General features: G+C 50.5%; 1 protein-coding gene across 1 annotated transcript in view; it reads right to left on the bottom strand.

Moving 5' to 3' along the window:
- Positions 1-5,646: 5,646 nt before the first annotated feature.
- CHRNB1 (cholinergic receptor nicotinic beta 1 subunit) overlaps positions 5,647-23,072 on the bottom strand; it is a 40,535-nt gene continuing 23,109 nt past the window's right edge. Inside the window, exons 5-11 of the mRNA XM_060281933.2 lie at positions 18,509-18,617; positions 17,307-17,454; positions 14,163-14,354; positions 11,712-11,935; positions 10,643-10,818; positions 8,641-8,788; positions 5,647-7,955 (exon numbers count right to left, since the gene is read on the bottom strand). Coding sequence (XP_060137916.2) covers positions 7,815-7,955; positions 8,641-8,788; positions 10,643-10,818; positions 11,712-11,935; positions 14,163-14,354; positions 17,307-17,454; positions 18,509-18,617 — 1,138 coding nt within the window. The 3' untranslated portion in view covers positions 5,647-7,814. The remainder of the gene's footprint in view (positions 7,956-8,640; positions 8,789-10,642; positions 10,819-11,711; positions 11,936-14,162; positions 14,355-17,306; positions 17,455-18,508; positions 18,618-23,072) is intronic.

Genomic DNA, 23,072 nt, shown 5'->3' with positions numbered 1-23,072 from the left:
TGATGTTAAGGCTTAAGAACAAGGCAGACGTCAATAAAAATATGTCATGGCACGGAGAAAAGAAAGTCCTTCTTCAGGCAGTGTTGGGTTAAAGTTTAACCGTTAAACTATGGAACTCCCTGCCACTGGATGCAGCGATGGCCACCGACCTTGGTGGCTTTAACAGAGAATTAACAAAGAGAGGGCTATCGGAGGCTGCCAGATGGGCCAATGGCCGGATCCTGCAGGCTCTTCTCAGGTCAGGAAGGAAGTTGGGTATTCATGGAGGAGAGGGCTTGTGGTGGCCGCCAGTGTCGGAAGCCACAACGCTTCTGAATATCAGTTGCTGGAAACCACAGGAGTGGAGAATGGCTCTCGAGTTCGAATCCTGCTTGCAGGTTTCCCCCATAACAGGCACCTGCTTGGCCACTTGTGAGTAGCTGGACTAGATGGGCCACCAGTTCCTCCCAAATCTCTAAGAATTGTGTTACTTGCCGTCGGAGAGGAAGAGAGAGACATTGGGGGCGGGAGGGGGTGGGTGGGAGAAGGCCGTCAGATGAAAAGTTAATAGACTGGGCGCGACTCCCGAATTCAAATTCTACTCTGGGATTGCTCCGATCTCGTGCCAAGTATATTTGCTTAACTGGTTCAGAGCCGTGTACATCGCGCAGGCTAAATTCACAGTTGTGTGTTTGCTTCCAATGCATAATTTGCTGCACCAAGTTTCCAAGCTTGGTCTCAGCAGAGAGGACCTTTAATCATCGAATGTAGGGTTCAAAGGGCCTCCCCAAGGGTATATAAAATAAATAATATAAATATAAATTTTCAGTCTTTCCCCCTTGCAACACACACACACACCCCAAAGGCTTCTTCAGCCAGAGCTGCCTGCAAATTATAGCATACTAGAGACAGACTGGGAGATCTGCCCTTTTCCTGCTCTCTTCTCCCAATTAACCTCCATCTCCAGGACCGGTCCTGTGACATCACCCTGGAGGCGTGCGCTCCAACTGTCCTGTTTCTACCGGGACATCCCAGAATAACAGAAGCCGCCTCGACTTCCGATTCCATCCCGGGGTGTCCCAGGATTTCAGCCAAGGGGAGGGGTGGTGGTGGCGCAAAATAAGTGTTGCAGCTCTGGCCAGAATTTCATTCCCTGTGTAAGCTGTTTGAGTCTGGGGTTGGGGGGCTGAAATATACTCGGAGTCGAGAGTGAATTTCATGCTCTTTATTCAGCTCATAGTCATCAAGGAGGAGAAGAGAAGACGAATGGCTCTTTTCCCAAAACCATCTGCTTATATACATTATTTACACAATGGGCCTTGCGTGATTGGCTACTTCAGGGCTACACCTGTGGGCCAATTATATTGTGGATTGACTTCTGCCTGCAGCCTGATTGGCTGCTCCTACAGGCCAATCAGGTAGCAGATTCACTTCTGCCAGCCACCTGATTGGCTGCTCCAGCAGGCCAATCAGGTTGCGGATTCACTTCCACCTGGAGTTGGATTGGGTAGCTCCCGCTGATTCTGAATCCTATTGTTCTAGGATTCAGCTCAGTACATAACACCCCTCCCCTCTAAGTTCCAGTCCTGCCCGGGAAGTTGCATTCGTAGTCCCCAAGGTCTGCTGGCCGCCTCCGTGTGCGTTGTGGCCTGGGGTGTTCCTTGGTCAGGGGTTCTGGTTCTGGCTCGTGTTCCGAGGCTGCTGGCTGTGCCGGGGCTGTCTGGTCTGGCGCCACTGAACCACTAGGTTGTAGCTCTGGTTCCGGTGTCCTTCCAGCCTCGGGGCGCCCCTCTGTGCCTACTGCTTCTGCTTCCCCTGCCCACCCCTCTCGCTCTACAGGCCTCACTGCCCTGCTGTCCCCTTGGGACCCCTCTGTCCCGCTCTCCTCCCGGGTTCCTCCTGGGAATCGTCGCCGTAGCTGGTCGCAGTGGCGGCGCCAACATTGCCCCCCTTCCGTTAGTACCTCGTACGACACGGGACCGGTCACCTTGGTGACTGTGGCGGGTACCCATGCTGGGCCTGCCCCAAAATTCTTTGCATACACTGGGTCCTGGGCCACAAATGTCCGGGGGTTCCTGCCTTTCCCCACCACTACCTCATCCTGAGCTCTGTCGGGGTGAAGTCGGTCCAGTCTAGTTGCAAGGCGCCGGCCCATTAGTAATTCAGCTGGGCTCCGGCCCGTCGTTGTGCTTGGGGTGCTGTGCTGTGCTAGAAGAAATGCGGCAAGGCGGTATTCCCAGTCCCCTTGTGTCATGCGGCGGAGGCTGTCCTTGGTGGTCCGCACCATGCGCTCCGCTTGGCCATTGGTGGCAGGGTGGAATGGTGCTGAGCGGATGTGGCGGATGGCGTTCTGCGCTGTGAAGGTCTGGAACTCCTCTGACGTGAATGCGGTTCCATTGTCCGAGACGAGGGTGTCAGGGAGCCCGTGGGTCGCAAACAGCTTACGTAGTACCCGGATGGCTGCCGCCGTAGAAGTGGATGGTACCAGTGCGACCTCCAGCCATTTGGTGTAGGAATCCACCACTATGAAGAATTTTTTTCCCTGGAAGGGGCCAGCGAAGTCCACGTGCAAGCGTGACTATGGATGTCGGGCGGACTCCCAGGGCTGGACTGGGGCCCTTGGGGGATCCGGACGGGATTCTTGGCAGGTCTGGCAGTGTTGGACCCAGGCCTCTATCTCTCTGTCAATCCCCGGCCACCACACATAACTCCTGGCAAGGGCCTTCATCCTCACTACCCCTGGGTGTGTCTCATGTAGGGCTGTGAGGACCCTTTTGCGGAGGGGCTGGGGAACAACAACCCTGCTTCCCCATAACAGGCACCCCTTGTGGGCCGACAGTTCATGTTTGCGGTTTGTGTAGCCAGCGAATTCTGGCCCGGGGCTGCTGCTGGGCCATCCTCGCCACACCCAGTCCAGGACCCGGGAGATGACCCTATCTTTTGTGGAATGGTGCGCAACTTCTTGTGCCTGAATGGGTCGGTCGGGAAGCAGCTCCAGGGTCATAACCTCTTGCGCAGGCGCTGGGTCGGGGCCTGTTTCTGGTAGTGGTAGCCTGCTGAGGGCGTCTGCGTGGCCCATCGCCTTCCCAGGGCGGTGGATTAGTGCATACTGGTAGCCGGCAAGGAAAATTGACCACCTGAGGACACGTGGAGACAACACTTGGGGGGTCTGCTTCTCAGGGGCAAACAGGCCAAGCAACGGCTTGTGGTCAGTCACTATGGTAAAGGGCCGCCCGTACAAGAAATCATGGAATTTTTTTACGCCCTTCACGATTGCCAGACCCTCCTTGTCAATCTGTGAGTAGTTTCGTTCGGCTGCAGCAAGCGTCTGGGAGAAGTATGCCACCGGCACCTCTCTTCCATCCGGGAGTTGGTGTCCCAGGACAGCGCCGATGCCATAGGGAGAGGCGTCGCATGCCAGCACCACTGGCAGCCTCTCGTCGAAGTGTGCTAAGACCGAGTTCGAGACGAGCAAGTCCTTGACTGCCTGGAATGCGGCCCTTTGTCGCTGGCCCCACACCCAAGGGGCCCTTTTATCTAGGAGTCTGTGTAGGGGCTCCGCTACCGCTGCCTTATGGGGAAGGAAGGCATGGTAAAAGTTCAATAGTCCCAAGAATGACTGAAGTTCGGGCTTGCTCTTGGGCGCTGGGGCCTCACAAATGGCCCGTACCTTGTCACCGGTTGGATGGACCCCTTCTGCGTCCACCTTAAATCCCAGAAAGTCCACCTGCGGCACTCCCAGTAAACACTTTTCCCGCTTCACCTTGAGGCCCGCCGTCTGGAAACGGTGCAGGACGGAGCGGAGGCGGTCCTCAAATTCCTCTGGTGTGGGCCCGGCGATCAGTACATCATCGAAGAAGGGGGTGACGCCAGGAATCCCTTTAAGGAGAGAGTCCATTAGATTCTGGAATATACCTGGTGCCACGCTAACGCCAAATTGCAGCCGCTTTACTCTGAATGCACCTCTGTGCGTCACAATCGTCTGAGCCTCTGCTGTGGCTTCGTCCACAGGCAACTGTTGATACGCTTGGGCCAAGTCCAGTTTGCCAAAGATTTTTGACCCAGCCAGGGTGGCGAGGACATGGCTGACCACTGGCACTGGGTATGCATGGGCCGTGAGAGCCTTGTTTATGGTGCATTTGTAGTCTGCACAGATGCGGACCGAACCGTTAGGCTTGACGGGTGTGACAATTGGAGTTTCCCAGGGGGCGTTGGGCACCGGCTCCAGCACTCCTTGCTCCACGAGCCGGTCCAATTCCTCGTCTATGCGGGGTTTCAGGGCGAACGGGACCCGGCGGGCCTTGTGCCTGATGGGTCGTACAGCGGGGTCTAGCTGTAGGGCAATGGGGGGTCCTGTATATCGTCCCAATGTCCCATCGAAAACCCCTGGAAACTCTTTGCATATGGCGTCCACGTCCACTTGTAAGCTAGTGCGGTTCACCCCGGTAACGGCTAGCCCCAGAGGTCCAAACCATGCCAGTCCCAGTAAGCTAACGTAGGGGCCCTTAACTACCAGCAAGTCCAATTGTTGCTTTCGCCCTCGATATTGCACCCTGAAGGTCCCCACCCCCATAGTAGGGACCTTACGTTTCTGGAAGTCCCGGAGGGTGAATGGGGCCGGCCTTAGTTTGGGACCCCCATTAGGGCACAGTTCCCTTAATGTTCGGGCCGAGATTATGGATAGAGTTGAACCCGTGTCCAGCTCCATGCGGCATGGGGCTCCCTCTATCTGTACCTCTATATAAATTTTCTCTGTGCTGGGATGGGGCAACTGGAATACCTGGTAGTCCGTGATCTCCGTCGAGTTGCCTTGGTGCATGGAGCCATGTGACCTGGGGCTCCTGGGTCGGTCATCTGATGCTTGTCGACGTGTGAGTCGAGCCCGACACACCCGGGCGATGTGTCCTAATTTTCTGCACTGCCTGCACTCTGCGTTGCGGAAACGACAGGTCCTCCTCTCGTGGTTCTCCCCGCAGCTTGCACAGTTCCCTCCTTCTCGTCGAGGCTGCTGTGGTGTGTGTGCTGCTTGAGTGCGCCGCTGTACTCTGTGTACTTCCTCCCTGTCAGATTCGGATTCGTCGGTGAGGTCTTCGTGGTAGACCCTCGGTTGGGATGGCGGGGCCGGTCGTGCCTCTTGCGTTGACCTCTCGGCGGCTTCGGTTGCCAGGGCTTCCTCCAGAGCAATCTGGAACGTGAGGTCTTTTTTGGCGTAGAGGCGTCGTTGCAACATCTCGTCCCTCAGGCCACCGACGAGGCGGTCACGAAGCATGTTCTCCAATTCTGAGAAGTTGCATAACCGGGCGGCTTGGCGGAGGGAGGTCACAAACCCAGTTATGGTTTCCCCCGGGGCTTGCCGCTTTGCGTAGAAGGCATTTCGGCAAGCTACCACTGAGGGCTGTGGTGAGAAGTGCTCCTTCAGCCGTTCCATTATTGTTTTGTAAGAGACGGTAGCGACATCTCTAGGTGCAAGGAGAGCCCGGGCGATTTCAAACGTCTCCTCTCCACAGACGCTGAAGAATGTCGCCCTCTTCATGGCATCGTTGGTGACTTCTTTCGCTTGCAGGAGGAAGTTGAAACGGGCGGCGTACCCTTTCCAGTCTCCTGATGCTGGTTTGAATGGCAAGAAGCTGCTGTCGGTTGCCATTCTGGGTTCCTTGGGTCCTGGAGCTGAAGCCTGGATGCACGGTGCGATGCAGCGGTGCAGCAGGTGGCGGTGCTGCGGTGCAGTGCGTGGTGGCGGTCAGCTCAGCAGGATCCCCCCTTCGTCGCCAGTGAAATATACTCGGAGTCGAGAGTGAATTTCATGCTCTTTATTCAGCTCATAGTCATCAAGGAGGAGAAGAGAAGACGAATGGCTCTTTTCCCAAAACCATCTGCTTATATACATTATTTACACAATGGGCCTTGCGTGATTGGCTACTTCAGGGCTACACCTGTGGGCCAATTATATTGTGGATTGACTTCTGCCTGCAGCCTGATTGGCTGCTCCTACAGGCCAATCAGGTAGCAGATTCACTTCTGCCAGCCACCTGATTGGCTGCTCCAGCAGGCCAATCAGGTTGCGGATTCACTTCCACCTGGAGTTGGATTGGGTAGCTCCCGCTGATTCTGAATCCTATTGTTCTAGGATTCAGCTCAGTACATAACAGGGGCAAAGGCAAAAGGAGAGCTGAGCATGTGCAGAGTGCTTTTCTCCTCCTCAGAGGTCAGATGGCCAGCCATCCTTAGCTGTGGTTCCTGCATTGCGGGGGGTTGGGCTAGATGACCCTTGTGGGGCGGGGGGGTCCCTTCCACTGAGTAACCAGGATCGTCCGGTGGAAAGGAAATAATTAAGTGCTCAGTTAATTAACTATTCCTCAGGTCCTCCCTTGAAGGGAAAAGCTGCTCTCAGCAGCTTCCAATGCAGTTTAGTCTTTAACTAGATGGTGATGATGGCAACCCTGAACCCCCACACACTAATCTTTAACCTGGATCCGTCCCTTTGGCATCTAAACTCCACGCTGAGATTTCTCCTTGCGATGCCCACCCAAAGTGACCCCCTGCAAGGGAGGCCGAACCCAGGTGTCCTTCAAGCCGGATGGGGGGGAAGGGAGGTCATGGGCAGTCTCTTAAATTCATATTGAGTCTCAGGACAGAGTTTGATTATTCATTTCTTTATTTGTTGCATTTATATCCCACCGTTTCCTCCAAGGAGCTCAAGGTCCTCCCTCCCCTCCTCATTTAATCCCCACAACAACCCTGTGAGGTAGGCTAGGCTGAGAAAGGCAGTAGCTTGCCAAACGTCACCCAGTGAGAGTCCCAGTGGGGGTGTGGCTTGAGGAGAGGGAGTGGCCTTGTGGAGTCCCAGTAGGTGTGGCTTGAGGAGAGGGTGTGGCCTTGTACAGTTCCTGTGGGGTGTGGCTTGAGGAGAGGGTGTGGCCTTGTAGAGTCCCTGTGGGTGTGGCTTGAGGAGAGGGTGTGGCCTTGTGGAATCCCAGTAGGTGTGGCTGGAGGAAAGGGTGTGGCCTTATACAGTTCCTGTGGGTGTGGCTTGAGGAGAGGGTGTGGCCTTGTGGAATCCCAGAAGGTGTGGCTTGAGGAGGGTGTGGCCTGGTAGAGTCCCTGTGGGTGTGGCTTGAGGAGAGGGTCTGGCCTTGTGGAATCCCAGTAGGTGTGGCTTGAGGAAAGGGTGTGGCCTTGTGGAGTCCCTGTGGGTGTGGCTTGAGGAGAGGGTGTGGCCTTGTGGAATTCCAGTAGGTGTGGCTTGAGGAAAGGGTGTGGCCTTGTGGAGTCCCTGTGGGTGTGGCTTGAGGAGAGGGTCTGGCCTTGTGGAATCCCAGTAGGTGTGGCTTGAGGAAAGGGTGTGGCCTTGTGGAGTCCCTGTGGGTGTGGCTTGAGGAGAGGGTCTGGCCTTGTGGAATCCCAGTAGGTGTGGCTTGAGGAAAGGGTGTGGCCTTATACAGTTCCCGTGGGGTGTGGCTTAAGGAGGGTGTGGCATTGTAGTCCCTGTGGGTGTGGCTTGAGGAGAGGGTGTGGCCTTGTAGAGTCCCTGTGGGGTGTGGCTTGAGGAGAGGGTGTGGCCTTGTGGAATCCCAGTAGGTGTGGCCTTGTGGAATCCCAGCAAGGGCGTGGCTTGAGGATGGAGAGTCCCTAGGGTCTGGATAGAGAGGCTTAGAGGGCTTTATTTGACCCACAGGCCTGAGGCTCCCCAGACCCACTCCAAAGGGATGTGGACATGAGCATGTTCTTCACATCCCGTTGCTGTGTGCTGCCAGTGGGAGTCAACGGTTCACAGGCCTTCCCCGTGGAAGGAGCACCCGACACATTATTCCGGTTTGGCAAAGGAGGCCGTGGGCTCAGGGGAAGGGCTGGTCGGGGGGCAGGTGGAAGCTGGCATCCAGGAAGATGCTGAAGGTGCCCAGCGTGGTGAAGATGATGAAGGTCCAGAAGAAGAGGCGGTCCACCACGATGGCGACGTATTCCCAGTCCTTCTTCAGCTGCAAGGGAAGGAGGAAGCGGATCACAGAACAGTAGAATGGGGAGGGACCCCCAAGGGCCATCCAGCCCAACCCCCTGCAAGGCAGGAATCGGAGCGGCCTGACAGGTGTCCATCCAACCTTGGCATAAAAACTTCCCATGAAGCCCATCACCTTCAGAGGGAGTCTGTTCCGCAGCCAAACAGCTCGGACCCTCAGAAGGTTCTTCCTAGTGTTTAGCTGGAATCCCCTCCCTTGTAACTTGAATATGTGGGGTTTGGGGGTCCTGCCCTCCGGAAACCCCTTTGTTCCCTCTTCCGTGTGGCAGCCCATCCGATATCTGAAGGTGGCTATTGTCTCTCATCCCCGTCCATAGCTGCCAAGTCTCCCGTTTTCCCCGGGATATCCCCGTTTTCCCAGCTGTTCCTAGATGAAAAAACTGATTTTTTTGTTTCCCCCCGGTTTATTCTGGCGCGGTGTCCATTTTGGAACTGGGCGGAGCATGCTCAGAAGCGACTTTTGATGCTGCTCTGCCCAGTTCCAAAATGGCTGCAGCGCTACTTCCGGTCTGCTATTTCCGGACCGGTCCCTTATTTCTCTGACAGCAACTGGGCAGGTATGTCCCCGTCTCCCTTTATCCAGGCAAAACACGCCCAGATCCTTCCCCCCTTCCCCAGAACGCTTGGTTTCTTCCGCAAGAACTCACCGCGTCGTAGTCATCCTGCTCTTGGAGCTGCTCTGCAATGTAGGTGATGGCTTCCATGGCAGCCTTCAAGTCCGGCGGGAGCGCGAGGCACTGACTGGGGCCCTCAATGTACTTCTTCATATCCGTGGGGAATGCCTCTGGCTGGAACCTGTGGGAGATTTGCAGTCAAACCTAACAAGGCATATTCTTGTTAATTAGTAAGTTTAGGCCAGGCATCCCCAAACTTCGGCCCTCCAGATGTTTTGGACTACAATTCCCATCTTCCCCGGCCCCTGGTCGTGTTAGCTAGGGATCATGGGAGTTGTAGGCCAAAACATCTGGAGGGCCGCAGTTTGGGGATGCCTGGTCTAGACCATGGGTAGGCAAACTTAGGCCCAGGGGCCAGATCCGGCCCAATCGCCTTCTCAATCCGGCCCGTGGACGGTCCGGGAATCAGCGTGTTTTTTACATGAGTAGAATATGTCCTTTTGTTTAAAATGCATCTCTGGGTTATTTGTGGGGCATAGGAATTCGTTCATTTCCCCCCTTCAAAATATAGTCCGGCCCCCCACAAGGTCTGAGGGACAGTGGACCAGCCCCCTGCTGAAAAAGTTTGCTGACCCCTGGTCTAGGGGCTAACAACCACAGAGATGGGAATTCCTAGATAGGCAGACTCAGTCCATAGGAATGTGATTGATGGAGAGAGAGAGAGAACTCAGTGTGATGTCATTTGCAGTGGTTGGAAGAAACGAGAGATATAAACCCTTACCCCCCCTCTCTGTCGTTTTGCACCATATATTTGATTGGGAGGGATGTCTCTCCCTGAGCATAGACAGAATTTTACTATTTAACTACTGTATGCATTTTGTAACCCAGAAGTATTTTTTTACCTGCATTGTGTTTGCTGATGTTGGGTGCTGAAAATGAGTGCAAGACTTTAAGTAAACTCCTAATTATTATTATTATTATTATTTATTTATACCCCACCCATCTGGCTGGGTTTCCCCAGCCACTCTGGGCAGCTTCCAACAGAATAATAAAATACAATCATCTATTAAACATTAAAAGCTTCCCTAAACAGGGCTGCCTTCAGATGTCCTCTAAAAGTCTGGTAGTTGTTTTTCTCTTTGACATCTTGTGGGAGGGCGTTCCACAGGGCAGGCGCCACCACCGAGAAGGCCCTCTGCCTGGTTCCCTGTAACTTGGCTTCTCGCAACGAGGGAACCGCCAGAAGGCCCTCGGTGCTGGACCTCAGTGTCCGGGCAGAACGATGGGGGTGGAGACGCTCCTTCAGGTATACAGGACCGAGGCCGTTTAGGGCTTTAAAGGTCAGCACCAACACTTTGAATTGTGCTCGGAAACGTACTTACTTTACTGTAAACTTACTTTACAGTCATTATATACAGAAATGGTGGACCTCGCTCTCCATGGGCTTTGAAACCCTCTGGATTGGCTTTACAGTGGAACCTCTGTTTATGAACACCTCGGTTTATGAATTTTCGGTTTACAAACACCGCGGACCCATCTGGAACGGATTAATTCACTTTCCATTACTTTCAATGGGAAAGTTCGCTTCAGTTTATGAACAGAATTCCGGAACCAATTACACCCATGTTTCAGTTTATGAACGCTTCAGTTTAAGTACTCCGCGGACCTGTCTGGAACGGATTAATCCACTTTCCATTACTTTCAATGGGAAAGTTCGCTTCAGTTTATGAACAGACTTCCGGAAACAATTGTGTTCATAAACCGAGGTACCACTGTACTGTCAATGTGACCAAATCAGATTTGCAATTTGTGAGGTAATCAGGAATGCTCTTTGGACTCTACCCGGCAACGCGGTCCTGAATGAAGTCTGACCGATTGGGAGTCTGGGGCGAGTTGAACCCATAAGGGGAATCTCCCCCCCTCCAATTCCCACCGCCACCATTTCAGAACTACCTGGCAACAACCTCTCTCATTCCTCCCAGCCTCCCTGTTTCCAGCGTCAAATTGCCTGACACTAGGTCAGGGCCTCTTTCACCTGTTGGGTTTGGGGAACAGGAAATCGTAGGCAGGGGTGCGGATAAAATACTCGTCCGTCCGGCGGTTGCTTTTCACCACAATCTCTTGTTTGGGGTGGGGGGGTGCAGGTTTGAGGAGCGTCTCTGCCTTGGGGCGCCGCAAGCCCAAATACCGGGGGAGCCTGTGGATGAAGATCTAGAGAAGAAGGGAGGGAGGAAGAGAAAGTACATTTCCAGGCAAGTCTTCCAAAGCAACTCCTCTATTCCGAACTTAAACATGGAAAGCGTAATGCTGGTGGCCAACAAAAGAGGTTCAAAGACTCTCAAGGCAAATCTAAAAAAATGTAGTACGGTATAAACGCTGACAGCTGGGAAACACTGGCCTGCGAGCGCTCCAGTTGGAGAACAATGCCTTATGAGGAACGGCTTAGGGAGCTGGGTATGTTTAGCCTGGAGAAGAGAAGGTTAGGGGTGATATGATAGCCATGTTCAAATATAGAAAAGGATGTCATATAGAGGAGGGAGAAAGGTTGTTTTCTGCTGCTCCAGAGAAGCGGACACGGAGCAATGGATTCAAACTACAAGAAAGAAGATTCCACCTAAACATTAGGAAGAACTTCCTGATAGTAAGAGCTGTTCGACACTGGAATTTGCTGCCAAGGAGTGTGGTGGAGTCTCCTTCTTTGGAGGTCTTTAAGCGGAGGCTTGACAGGCATATGTCAAGAATGCTTTGATGGTGTTTCCTGCTTGGCAGGGGGTTGGACTGGATGGTCCTTGTGGTCTCTTCCAACTCTATGATTCTATGAACAGCCTTTACCAAAGGAGTCATGGGTTTTGAAGATGCTCGAACTCAGGACGCAAGGGAGAAACATGCTAAGAGGAAGGCATGTTTGGCAAATCCACACCGTGATCAACTCCCACCCGGAAACCTATGTCCCCACTGTGGAAGGACGTGTGGATCCAGAATTGGCCTCCACAGTCACTTACAGACTCGTTGTTAAAACCATGTTCGTGGATCTTACTCGGCTACAAGGAATCGCGAAAGAAGAAATTTTAGTGTCGAATCCCCAGTCCATCTCCCCCCCATACCTGTCGCACCCAAAAGGGCATCTCATGGGTGTTCGGTGAGCGATGGTGAAGGTTGAGGACGACCACACTGAGGATGACAGAGAACGTCACGAGAATCATGGTGAACATGAGGTATTTCACGATGATGGGCACCGCCAAGGATGTCTCCGGGACCTTGTCGGCCAGCAGCAACAGGAAGACGGTGAGGGTGAGGAGGGCAAAGATGGAGAGGGTCATCTTCTCACCTGCAGAAGGGAGGCGGGGGAGAACATAAGCAGTATTATTTGTGGGGGACAGGGGGCGGACAGGTGTGGGGGACTCCCTGGTTCTGAATGGGGTAACTGTGCCCCTGAAGGACCAGCTGCGCAGCCTGGGGGTCATTTTGGACTCACAGCTGTCCATGGAGGCGCAGGTCAATTCTGTGTCCAGGGCAGCTGTCTACCAGCTCCATCTGGTACACAGGATGAGACCCTCCCTGCTCACACTGTCTCGCCAGAGTGGTACATGCTCTGGTTATCTCCCACTTGGACTACTGCCATGCGCTCTACGTGGGGCTACCTTTGAAGGTGACCCGGAAACTGCAATTAATCCAGAATGCGGCAGCTAGACTGGTGACTGGGAGCGGCCGCCGAGACCACATAACACCGGCCTTGAAAGATCTACATTGGCTCCCAGTACGTTTCCGAGCACAATTCAAAGTGTTGGTGCTGACCTTTAAAGCCCTAAATGACCTCGGTTCAGTATACGTGTCTCCACCTCCATTGTTCTGCCCGGACACTGAGGGACTGGGGAGTGGCCGCCGAGACCATATAACATCGGTCCTGGATTCAAAGTGTTGGTGCTGACCTTGAAAGCCCTATAGGGCCTTGGCCCAGTATACCTGAAGGAGTGTCTCCACCCCCATCGTTCAGCCCTAACCCTGAGGTCCAGCTCTGAGGGCCTTCTGACGGTTCCCTCCCTGCGAGAAGTGAGGTTACAGGGAACCAGGCAGAGGGCCTTCTCGGTGGTGGCGCCTGCCCTGTGGAATGCCCTCCCATCAGATGTCAATGAAATAAACAATCTGACTTTTAGAAGACATTTGAAGGCAGCCCTGTTTAGGGACACTTTTAATATTTGATGAATTATTTTATTTTAATATTTTGCTGGAAGCTGCCCCGAGTGGCTGGGGAAACCCAGCCAGATGGGAGGGGTATAAATAACAAATTATTATTATTATTATTATTATTATTATTATTATTATTATTATTATTATTATTATCCCTGTTGCATCAGAACATTATTTTCTGTTGAATAAGTCTTAGACTTAATAATAATAATAATAATAATAATAATTTTTATTTATACCCCGCCCTTCCCAGTCAAAACCGGGCTCAGGGCGGCTAGCAACAAAAATATCAACACAAGTATAAAAGAAACAATTCAGTTAAAATGCAGATTAATACAATGTTAAAATTCAATTTTAAAATAAAAAATCTACAAGTAAGATAAAACCATTATGAGATAAAACCTTAGGGGAGGGTAATCCTGGGATCAGACTGCGTCAGTCCAAAGGCCAAACGAAACAGCTCTGTCTTGCAGGCCCTACGAAAAGATGACAAATCCCGCAGGGCCCTAGTCTCCTGGGACAGAGCGTTCCACCAGGTCGGGGCCAGTACTGAGAAGGCCCTGGTCCTGGTCGAGGCCAGTCTAACCACCTTGTGGACTGTAATGTATGTTATTATTTGTGGACTGTAATGTCCTCTGTGGGTCATACTGGGAGAGGCGGTCCCGTAGGTACGAGGGTCCTAAGTCTTAGATCCATAGAGGCTATTTCTGTTGATTTTATACTTGACTCCCATATATCAATTGTTATCTGTACCCCTAATTCTTGATTCCATTTTTGTCTATCGTCTTCTAAGTCATATTTCTTTCTGTTGAGTAGGGTTTTATATAGTGCAAGTGCAGAGTTTTTGTTGTTTTTGTTGCAGAGATTAAATCTTGTAGCACCAAGGCAGTTCCCTTCCCGTTCTGAGCGGCTCCTTAGCCGTGAGGTAAAGACGTCCGCCGTCCCATAAGAGGAAAAGGGCGGCGCTTCTGTTACCGAGCCTCGTTCAGGGCTCAAGATAGCTCTGGAGCTGGGATTGGCATATAACACAGCTCATGTGGCCACAGAAAGGGCTCTGAGTGCCGCCTCTGGCACGCATGCCATAGGTTCGCGACCACTGCCCTAAGGGAATCACTCAGTGTTTCTCGCCTTTTTCCAAACGCTTTCCCCTATTGAGAAGGGTGTCAGGCTCAGCTAAGACGCCTCCGACTCTTGAGCGACACCTTCAGGCTGTTAGGTGTTATTACACCCTGTGGGATGGGCGTCTTAGCTGAGCCTGACACCCACCCCACAGGGTGTAATAACACCTAACAGCCTGAAGGTGTCGCTCAAGAGTCGGAGAGGGCAGCCCCCAGAGGCTGGGGTGTCTCTTTTTCCTGGCTTCTCACCAGCATCTGGCGGGAGATAGAAGACAAAGATGGCCAGGATGGTAATCAAGATGCAAGGGATGATGACGTTGATGAGGTAGAAGAGGGGCTTCCGCCGAATGATGAGGTAGAAGGTGATGTCCTCATACAGGGGGTCTCCCGGGAGGGTGTTCTTGCGGGACGGTTTGTGCCGGATCTCCCACTGCCCGTTGTCTGCCAAAGGAAAAGGCAGAAAGGAAGTTAACTTGGAGGAAATTGCAGTCAAACGCAACTATGCATGATTCCTAGTTAGTGCATGAAGGGGTTAAGACAACAGAGCTGTGTTCCTAGACTCAGTTAGGTCACACCCCCTCTTCCCCCTGGTGAGGGAAGAAGTGAAGCCTTCTCTTCCTGTTCCTCTCTCACTCTCTCCTTACCATCCAAATAATGAAGTAAGCCTAAGCAAGCTTTCTGTATTCTCTGCAATTCCGAGAGGATTCTGCCTGTGTTCTCCTTGCTGCTGCTTGGATAAATGCACGAATCTGACCTTTGGAACGTTTTGTAAGTAAAGCATTTTAAACTTACTTAACTGTTGTCTCTTCGTTGCAAGAGGACTAGAAAGAGGGGAGTGCAGTATGCAACTAAACGGGATAAAAGGATCTAACAACATTTATTCCTGACACTATACTACTGCTTGACTTTTGTGAATCCAAACTCTGCTACTGGGCATTCTCTGCTGTTGGAGGGCGAGTTTAGCCCAGAATTTTGAATCCAGGCGATTCTTTTGTTAATTTACTCTGCACACATCGGTCACAGGGACTCTGTTTAAGGAAGTTTTTAATGTTTGATCTTTTATTGTGTTTTCAATAGCCTGTTGGAAGCAGCCCAGAGTGGATGGGGAGGCCCGGCCAGATGGGCGGGGTATAAGTATTATTATTATTATTATTATTATTATTATTATTATTATTATTATTATTCCTACTACTCATATTTCCCCCCTCACACAACAAACCTTGTAGCAAGGAGGTAAACGAATCCTGGCATTACACACCCGCTCAACTGCCCCATATCACCTCCAATCAATCTTCCAGTTGTTGGAAATATTCAATTGTTAATTCAGACTTAATTCTATTGTGTTTAATTTTCGCTTAGTTTGGCATGCAAATCTGGTCTGGGACCATAATAAATTTCAATCACTAATTGAATGAACGGCCTGGATTCAAAGTGTTGGTGCTGACCTTGAAAGCCCTATAGGGCCTTGGCCCAGTATACCTGAAGGAGCGTCTCCACCCCCATCGTTCTGCCGGGACACTGAGGTCCAGTACCGAGGGCCTTCTGGCGGTTCCCTCGTTGCGAGAAGCCAAGTTGCTGGGAACCAGGCAGAGAGGGCTTTCTCGGTAGTGGCACCAGCCCTGTGGAACGCCCTCCCATCAGATGTCAAAGAGAAAAACAGCTCCAGATTTTAATAAATTATTATTATTATTATTAGAGAGGATGTGGAAATCATAAGAGTCCTAGAACTCTTGGAAGGGACCCTGAGGGTCATGTAGCCCAACGCCCAGCAATGTAGGAATCTTTTGCCCAATGTGGGACTCGAACCCACGACCCTGAGATGAAGGGCCCTATGCCTTACTGACTGAGCTCTCCGCATACAATGGATAGAGGAACATACCTCCTTTTGTGGTGGGAATGCCCTCGGGCACAGACATGATAGTCCAATTTTGTAAATATTATTACAGTGGTACCTTGGTTCTCCAACCCCCAAAACCCGGAAGTGTTCTGGCTTTTGAACGTTTTTCGGAAGCTGAACATCCAATGTGGCTGTCGGCTATTGTTTCCGGGGCGCCTGCACCAATCAGAAGCTGTGCCTTGGTTTTCGAACATTTCGGAAGTCAAACGGACTTCTGAAACGGATTAAGTTTTTGTGCTTTTGTTTTTGCTATTTATTTTGCATTTTCGTTTTTGAAGCTTTCTCGGTTCATTTGTTTTTGTGCCAGTTTAGCTACTGATGGATCGATTGTGTGACTGCGGAAATGGATAAAAGCCCCCCCCCTCCAAACAATGACTATCATCAGTGCAGATAAGAAAATAAAAATAATTTTATTTTGTATCATCTACACGACTGTCTTATTTATTTTATAGTACAGTATATTGATTATTGCTTTTGTTTTGTGGATCCATGGTCTTGTTAGATAGTAAAATTCATGTTCAATTGCTGTTTTAGGGGTTGTTTTTCAAAGCCTGGAACGTATTAATCCGTTTTGCATTACTTTCTATGGGAAAGTAATGCAAAACGGTGCCTTGGTTTTGGAACGCTTTAGTTCTGGAACGGACTTCCAGAACGGATTAAGTCTGAGAACCAAAATCCCACTGTATTATTGAATTTCTATACAGCTTGCATGCCAAAAGGGCTTCTAGCACAGGGGTCAGCAAACTTTTTTAGCAGGGGACCGGTCCCTCAGACCATGTGGGGGGACCAGACTACATTTTGGAGGAAAAAAATGAACGAATTCCTATGCCCCACAAATAACCTAGAGATGCATCTATATATATAAAAATGTAAAAACGGCCGAATTGTGGGCTCCACTTTTCTCCAAAACCGCTCGATTGTCCTAGAATTTGGACACAACGGACCATGCCACTACCTGAGTGTTTGTATAACCTCGGATTGCTCACATCTCATACCTGCACAGGTAAAAACCTGTTTTTACACAAACAAAAACAGCGCCCTCCAGTGGCATAATTCCCAAAGCTCCTCCTCCTCCTCCACCTCCTCCACAAACAGAATACGTAGATCATGGATCGGGGCAGGGTGGGGGCAGTCACAGGGATTAGCCACAGCAACGCGTGGCCGGGCCAGCTAGTTTTAAATAAAAGCGCACATTCTACTCATGTAAAAACATGCTGATTCCTGGACCGTCCGTGGGCCGGATTGAGAAGACGATTGGGCCTGATCCGGCCCCCGGGCCTTAGGTTGCCTATCCCTGTTCTAGCACCTCCCAGCTCATCCCTTTTCCAGACTGTTCTACAGTGACCCACAGCTCCAATCGGGGTGTGTGTGTGTGTGTGTCTAAGTTGTCTTCTGTGTCATCCCTTGGGGGGGGAGTGTCCTAAGGCTGGTTTTACCCTTCCTCATCTAGCCAGCCCCCCGCCACATGCATTTCCCCAGAACCCACCATTCCTCACCAATAAACGTGTTCTCGTAGATGATAATCTCCTTCACCTCCAACCCGTCCTCACCGAGTGGGTGAAGGAGGGTGATTTCCGAGGTGTCGTAAGTGTTCGAGCGGAAAACCATGGTGCAGTTCTGCCAGTCGAAGGGGAAGTAGGTCACCTGCCCCCCACATACACGCCCCAAAAAAGAGAGGGGGAAAAAAAGTCCAGGCTGTTATTTATTTTTTTAAATTTACTGACATGCTCTGTACAGTGGTACCGCGACTTCCGAATGCCTCGTCTTCCGAAGTCCGCTAACCCGGAAGTATTTTCACTGTGTGTGCGTTCTGCGCATGCGCAAAGCGCAAAATCGCACTTTGCACATGCACACAATGGATGCTTTGACTTCCGAAGTTTTCGACTTCCGAAGAGCGCCGCGGAACGGATCGCCTTCGTAAGTCGAGGTACCACTGTATATCTGTATTTTCCTTTCTTTTTTTCCTTTTTAAAAGCAATTTATTGATTTTATAATAACAAATAAACAAATTTTCAAACCACAATTTTTTGCTTGACTTCACTCCCCCTCTTGGTTCCATCATTCTGTGCTTGCTCATGCATGTCCATAAAACCTTATATATTCAGAATGGGAGCTTCAACATCCAAAGACCTCGACTTACGAAGACGGCCGCGGAACGGATCGTCTTCGTAAGTCAAGGTACCACTGTATAACAAGCTCTAGCTTAGGGCCCCACTCTCTTGAGGGGCCCCAAATAATTTTAAGGGGAAAAAAACTGGATGCACGTTTCCACAATATAAGATAAAAAACAAATAAAATAAAACCTACATACAGCAACAGTGTTTTGTTTTGTGTTGTGTCGGCTCCTAGGATGTAAGTCATGGGCCCCACCTGCTAGCCTGCTCCCTAAAATATCACGGGTTTGCTCCTTTCTATATATAGGATGCCTACATTCTGCATGGACTGGTTGCAGGGCAACATGGGCAAATGGCTTGAGATACCTCTCAGGTCCATAAATGACCATATAGCATGTATTCAACCCAAAAAAACGGGGACAATTTGTTGTTGACAAAGGATAGCTGGGCATATAAAGGGCCCCATTACCTTCAATAGCTCAGGGCCTCATCCAGCCTAAAACCGGCCCCAACACTGGGTCAACCAAATGGTCTACTTATAATCACATCTCATTCAATTGTTTATAAAGAAAATCCTCACTCACCTGGATACTGCAACTGCTCTTGTAAATGGCTGGCGGCTGCCACCGGACAACCCCATTGGAGTTCACCTGGACGTTGATTGACAGCGCAATGTCAAAGTTGCCGTCGTTGCTGGATGGGGTGAATAATGGGCAAAAATAGGGTTAAGGTGGTGCATCAGGCCAGGGGCATAGGAAAGGGGGGTGGGTGGGCGGGTGGAACTTGGGAGGAAGACCTTTCATTGCCTACAGACAGCCACCCAATCTTAAACAACTCCTCACCCACAATAATACAACCACCAGACTTAACATGGACACTGGTACCAGAGCCTGCAATAAACCCAGATGCCAACTTTGCTGCCACATACACCCGGACAACATCATTACTGGCCCCAACAACATCCAACATACCATCTCAGGACTATTTAATTGCTCATCTTCTAACATTGTGTATGCCATCAAATGCCAACAGTGCCCTTCAGCTCTCTATATTGGACAAACAGGCCAAACCCTACGCCAAAGGATAAATGGACATAAATCTGACATCAGGAACCACAAGACAGAGAAACCAGTAGGAGAACACTTCAATCTCCCAGGACATTCTATACAAGATCTCAAAGCAGCTGTCTTATTACAGAAAAATTTCAGGAACAGACTGGAAAGAGAAGTTACTGAATTGGAACTCATTACCAAGCTTAAAACCATGGAGCCACCAGGGATGAATAAAGATATAGGATTCTTATCTCATTATGCATGATCAAGCTTTCTTTAGCCTCAGCCCTTGTTTTTTCCATGCAGGACCTATTGCAGTAATCAGCAGTCGTTAACAGCCATCAACAGGTTTACCACTCTTACAGCCCATCACCCCACCCTCTGAATATATATAAGGGTCTGGCTGCTTCTGTTTCAGTGTATCTGACGAAGTGTGCATGCACACGAAAGCTCATACCAAAATAAAAACTTAGTTGGTCTTTAAGGTGCTACTGAAGGATTTTTTTTATTTTGCTTCGACTCAGACCAACACGGCTACCTACCTGTAACTACCTGTAACTAGGAAGTTGAAGTAATTTTAATCTTAATATTTTAGCTTTTGTATGTTTTAAAGGAGGATTGTTAATTTTTATTGATTTTACTTCTGTGGTGTTTTTGTTTTGTTTTTTGTTTTGGTAAATCACTTTGCAGGTTTTTTTAAAATAAATTTTATTAAAAATAAATAAATAAATATAAATAAAATAACACAAGCCAAAACACAATCCATCCTGTAGATTTAAGTATCTGCCCATAGCCGTCGTTATCAGAGGCTCAGAATCCACATTCCTTTGTAAGAAAATATGAAATAACATACAACCATTTTTGCAGACAAAAAATAAAAAAATAAAAATCAATGCAGGGGGCGACAAGAATTTTTTCGCACCGGGTACCACTTGACCTTCTTACGCTTCTGGATCAGGCCAATAATAGCATCCTTTCCCCGCAGAGGTCAGCCACATGCTTGTACAGTGGTCCCTTGGTTCTCAAACTTAATCCGTTCCGGAAGTCCATCCCAAAACCAAAGCGTTCCAAGGCGTGCTCTCCCATAGAAAGTTAACAAAACGGATTAATCCGTCCCAGACTTTAAAAAACAACCCCTAAGACAGCAGTTTAACATGGATTTTACTATCTGACGAGACCATTGATCCATAAAATGAAAGCAATAAACAATGTACTGCAGTCACACAATCAATCCATCAGTAGCTGAACTGGGTTCCTCACAGTCACAAAAACTAAATTAAAAAACTCACAAAAACGCAAAATAAATAGCAAAAACAAACAGACATCAGTGTAACATTCAAAATGGAAGTTCACAAACCAGAACACTTACTTCTGGGTCTGTAGTGTTTGGGTTCCAAGTTGTTTTGAGTACCAAGGCGTTTGAGAACCAAGGAACCACTCTATGGGAAATCCGCAAGCAGGACCCGAGTGCGAGAGCTCTCTCCCCTCTTGTGGTTTAGAGAACTTTTTGGTTTCGAGAAAAGGGGAGGAACAGGTACGTTTCTGAGCACAATTCAAAGTGTTGGTGCTGACCTTTAAAGCCCTAAATGGCCTCGGTCCAGTATACCTGAAGGAGCGTCTCCACCCCCATCGTTCTGCCCGGACACTGAGGTCCAGCTCCGAGGGCCTTCTGGCGGTTCCCTCCCTGCAAGAAGCCAAGTTACAGGGAACCAGGCAGAGGGCCTTCTCGGTAGTGGCACCTGCCCTGTGGAACGCCCTCCCACCGGATGTCAAGGAAATAAACAACTCTCAGACTTTTAGAAGACATCTGAAGGCAGCCCTGTTTAGGGAAGCTTTTAATGTTTGATGTTTTATCGTGTTTTTAATATTTTGTCGGAAGCTGCCCAGAGTGGCTGGGGAAACCCAGCCAGATGGCGGGGTATAAATAAATAAATAAATAAATAGTAATACCGTAGTAATAGTAGTAGTCTATACACAAGTGCCTGGCATGGAGAAAGAAGGCGGAGACATGTTTTTCTCCCATAACACTCAAACTTGTGGACGCTCAAAGAAGATGGGAGATTCAGGACAGGACTTTTTCACTTTTAATCTGCGGAACTGCCTGCCACCAGAGGCAGAGATGGCCACCCCCACGAGAATGGCTTTAGAAAACGATTGGACCAATTCATCGAGGAGGAGGTTTGTCAATGGTTTGAGAGCCTAAGAAGAGCATTTTAATGTATTTTTAAATGTTTGTTGGAAGCCGCCCAAAGTGGCTGGGGAAACCCAGTCAGATGGGCGGGGTACAAATAATAATAATTATTATTATTGGAAGATCCAGGTCAGATAAAATGAAGCTCTTCTTCACGCAAGGCAGAGTTCAACTGTGGAACTCCCCAGCGCAGGATCCAGCGATGGACCCCAGACGGAGAGGGAGAAGGGGAGCTGGGGGGCGCACTGGCTTGGCAAGGGTTAAAAAGGATTGAGTGGGATTCCTAGAGAGGTCAGAAAATAAGGGCGGGGGGGGGGAGAAGCTCCCGATCCGAAGCCCCTCCCTCTCCTTGCCTGCCTACAAAAGGAGGAGGGGCCTTTGTCTCGCTCTTTTGCACGTGCTGCATCTCTGGCGCCTCCGGGAATCCGGTGAGTCTCTGCTCATCTTGCAAAGGGTGCATTGGGGAGAAGGGGGGGGTCCCTGGGATGCAGGGAGGGTGCAGGGGGGACCCCCAAATCTAGGGGCAGATGCTCCTGCCCCCCTCCTCTCTGCAAAGCTCCTCAACTCTCGCCTTCCTTTGGATCCATGCACCGCTTGGCCGTTTGGGGAGGGGAGGGGTCTTTGGGGAGGGAAGAAAATCCCCCCCCCCTCCATCCAGACTCAGGAATCAGTCCCATTTATTAGCAGAGGTAATGCAGCCCTACGGAAATATTTGGACAGAAAGCATACGAAAACCCGGCCTATACAATAAGTGAATAAAGTCTGTTGAAGATGGAGGGCAGGGAAGAGAAAGCGCTTCTTCCTGCGGTGCAGAGTCAAGCCTGTGGAACTCCCTGCCCCAGGAGGCAAGGCTGGGACCAGTGCAGGGAGGAGGAGGAGGGGCTCTGCTTGGCTTCAGGCGCCAGGGCTGAGCTCCTGTCTCCCCAGCGATGCTGCTGAATCCCAGGGAAAGAGAGGGGCTCTTGCGCCCCAGTCCTGCTGATGTTCAGATATTTGGGGTGCCAAGTATGAGCCCCTAGAACTGGGCCAGGAAATGAACTGGCCACCAAAGCAGCTAAGAGGGGAATTAGATGTGTTCTCAAGGTTATGGGGATTCAGTGAGGAGGGGAGCCCCATGGATGCCCCCAGGAGCCCCTTGGAGAAAAGGAGGAGAGAGAAATGCCACGAATAAAGAGAGGGAACCCAGCCCCTCTGCATTTTGGAGGAGTCCGCCTAGAGGGCACTGCCATTGCTTCATGGGATCCAGAACGTGGAGGACCCTGGCCTTGTCCTCTCTGTCAGAGCTGGTATGCAGGCTGAGACCCTCCCTGCCCGCGGACTGTCTCGCCAGAGTGGTGAATGCTCTAGTTATCTCCCGCTTGGACTACTGCAATGCGCTCTACGTGGGGCTACCTTTGAAGGTGACCCGGAAACTACAACTAATCCAGAATGCGGCAGCTAGACTGGTGACTGGGAGCGGCTGCCGAGACCACATAACACCGGTCCTGAGAGATCTACATTGGCTCCCAGGACGTTTCCGAGCACAATTCAAAGTGTTGGTGCTGACCTTTAAAGCCCTAAACGGCCTCGGTCCTGTATACCTGAAGGAGCGTCTCCACCTCCGCCATTCAGCCCGGACACTGAGATCCAGTTCCCTCATTGCGAGAAGCCAAGTTACAGGGAACCAGACAGAGGGCCTTCTCGGTAGTGGCACCCGCCCTGTGGAATGCCCTCCCAGCAGATGTCAAGGCAATAAGTAACTATTTTACTTTTAGAAGACAACTGAAGGCGGCCCTGTTTAGGGAAGTTTTTAATGTTTAATGCTGTACTGTTTTGATATTCAGTTGGAAGCCGCCCAGAGTGGCTGGGGAAACCCAGCCATATGGGCGGGGTATAAATAATAATAAATTATTATTATTATAGCTG

Source organism: Zootoca vivipara, chromosome 12 (genome assembly GCF_965207765.1).
Source record: "Zootoca vivipara chromosome 12, rZooViv2.hap1.1, whole genome shotgun sequence".
Taxonomy (NCBI): Eukaryota; Metazoa; Chordata; class Lepidosauria; order Squamata; family Lacertidae; genus Zootoca; species Zootoca vivipara.
This window is presented reverse-complemented; position numbering and strand designations above follow the sequence as displayed.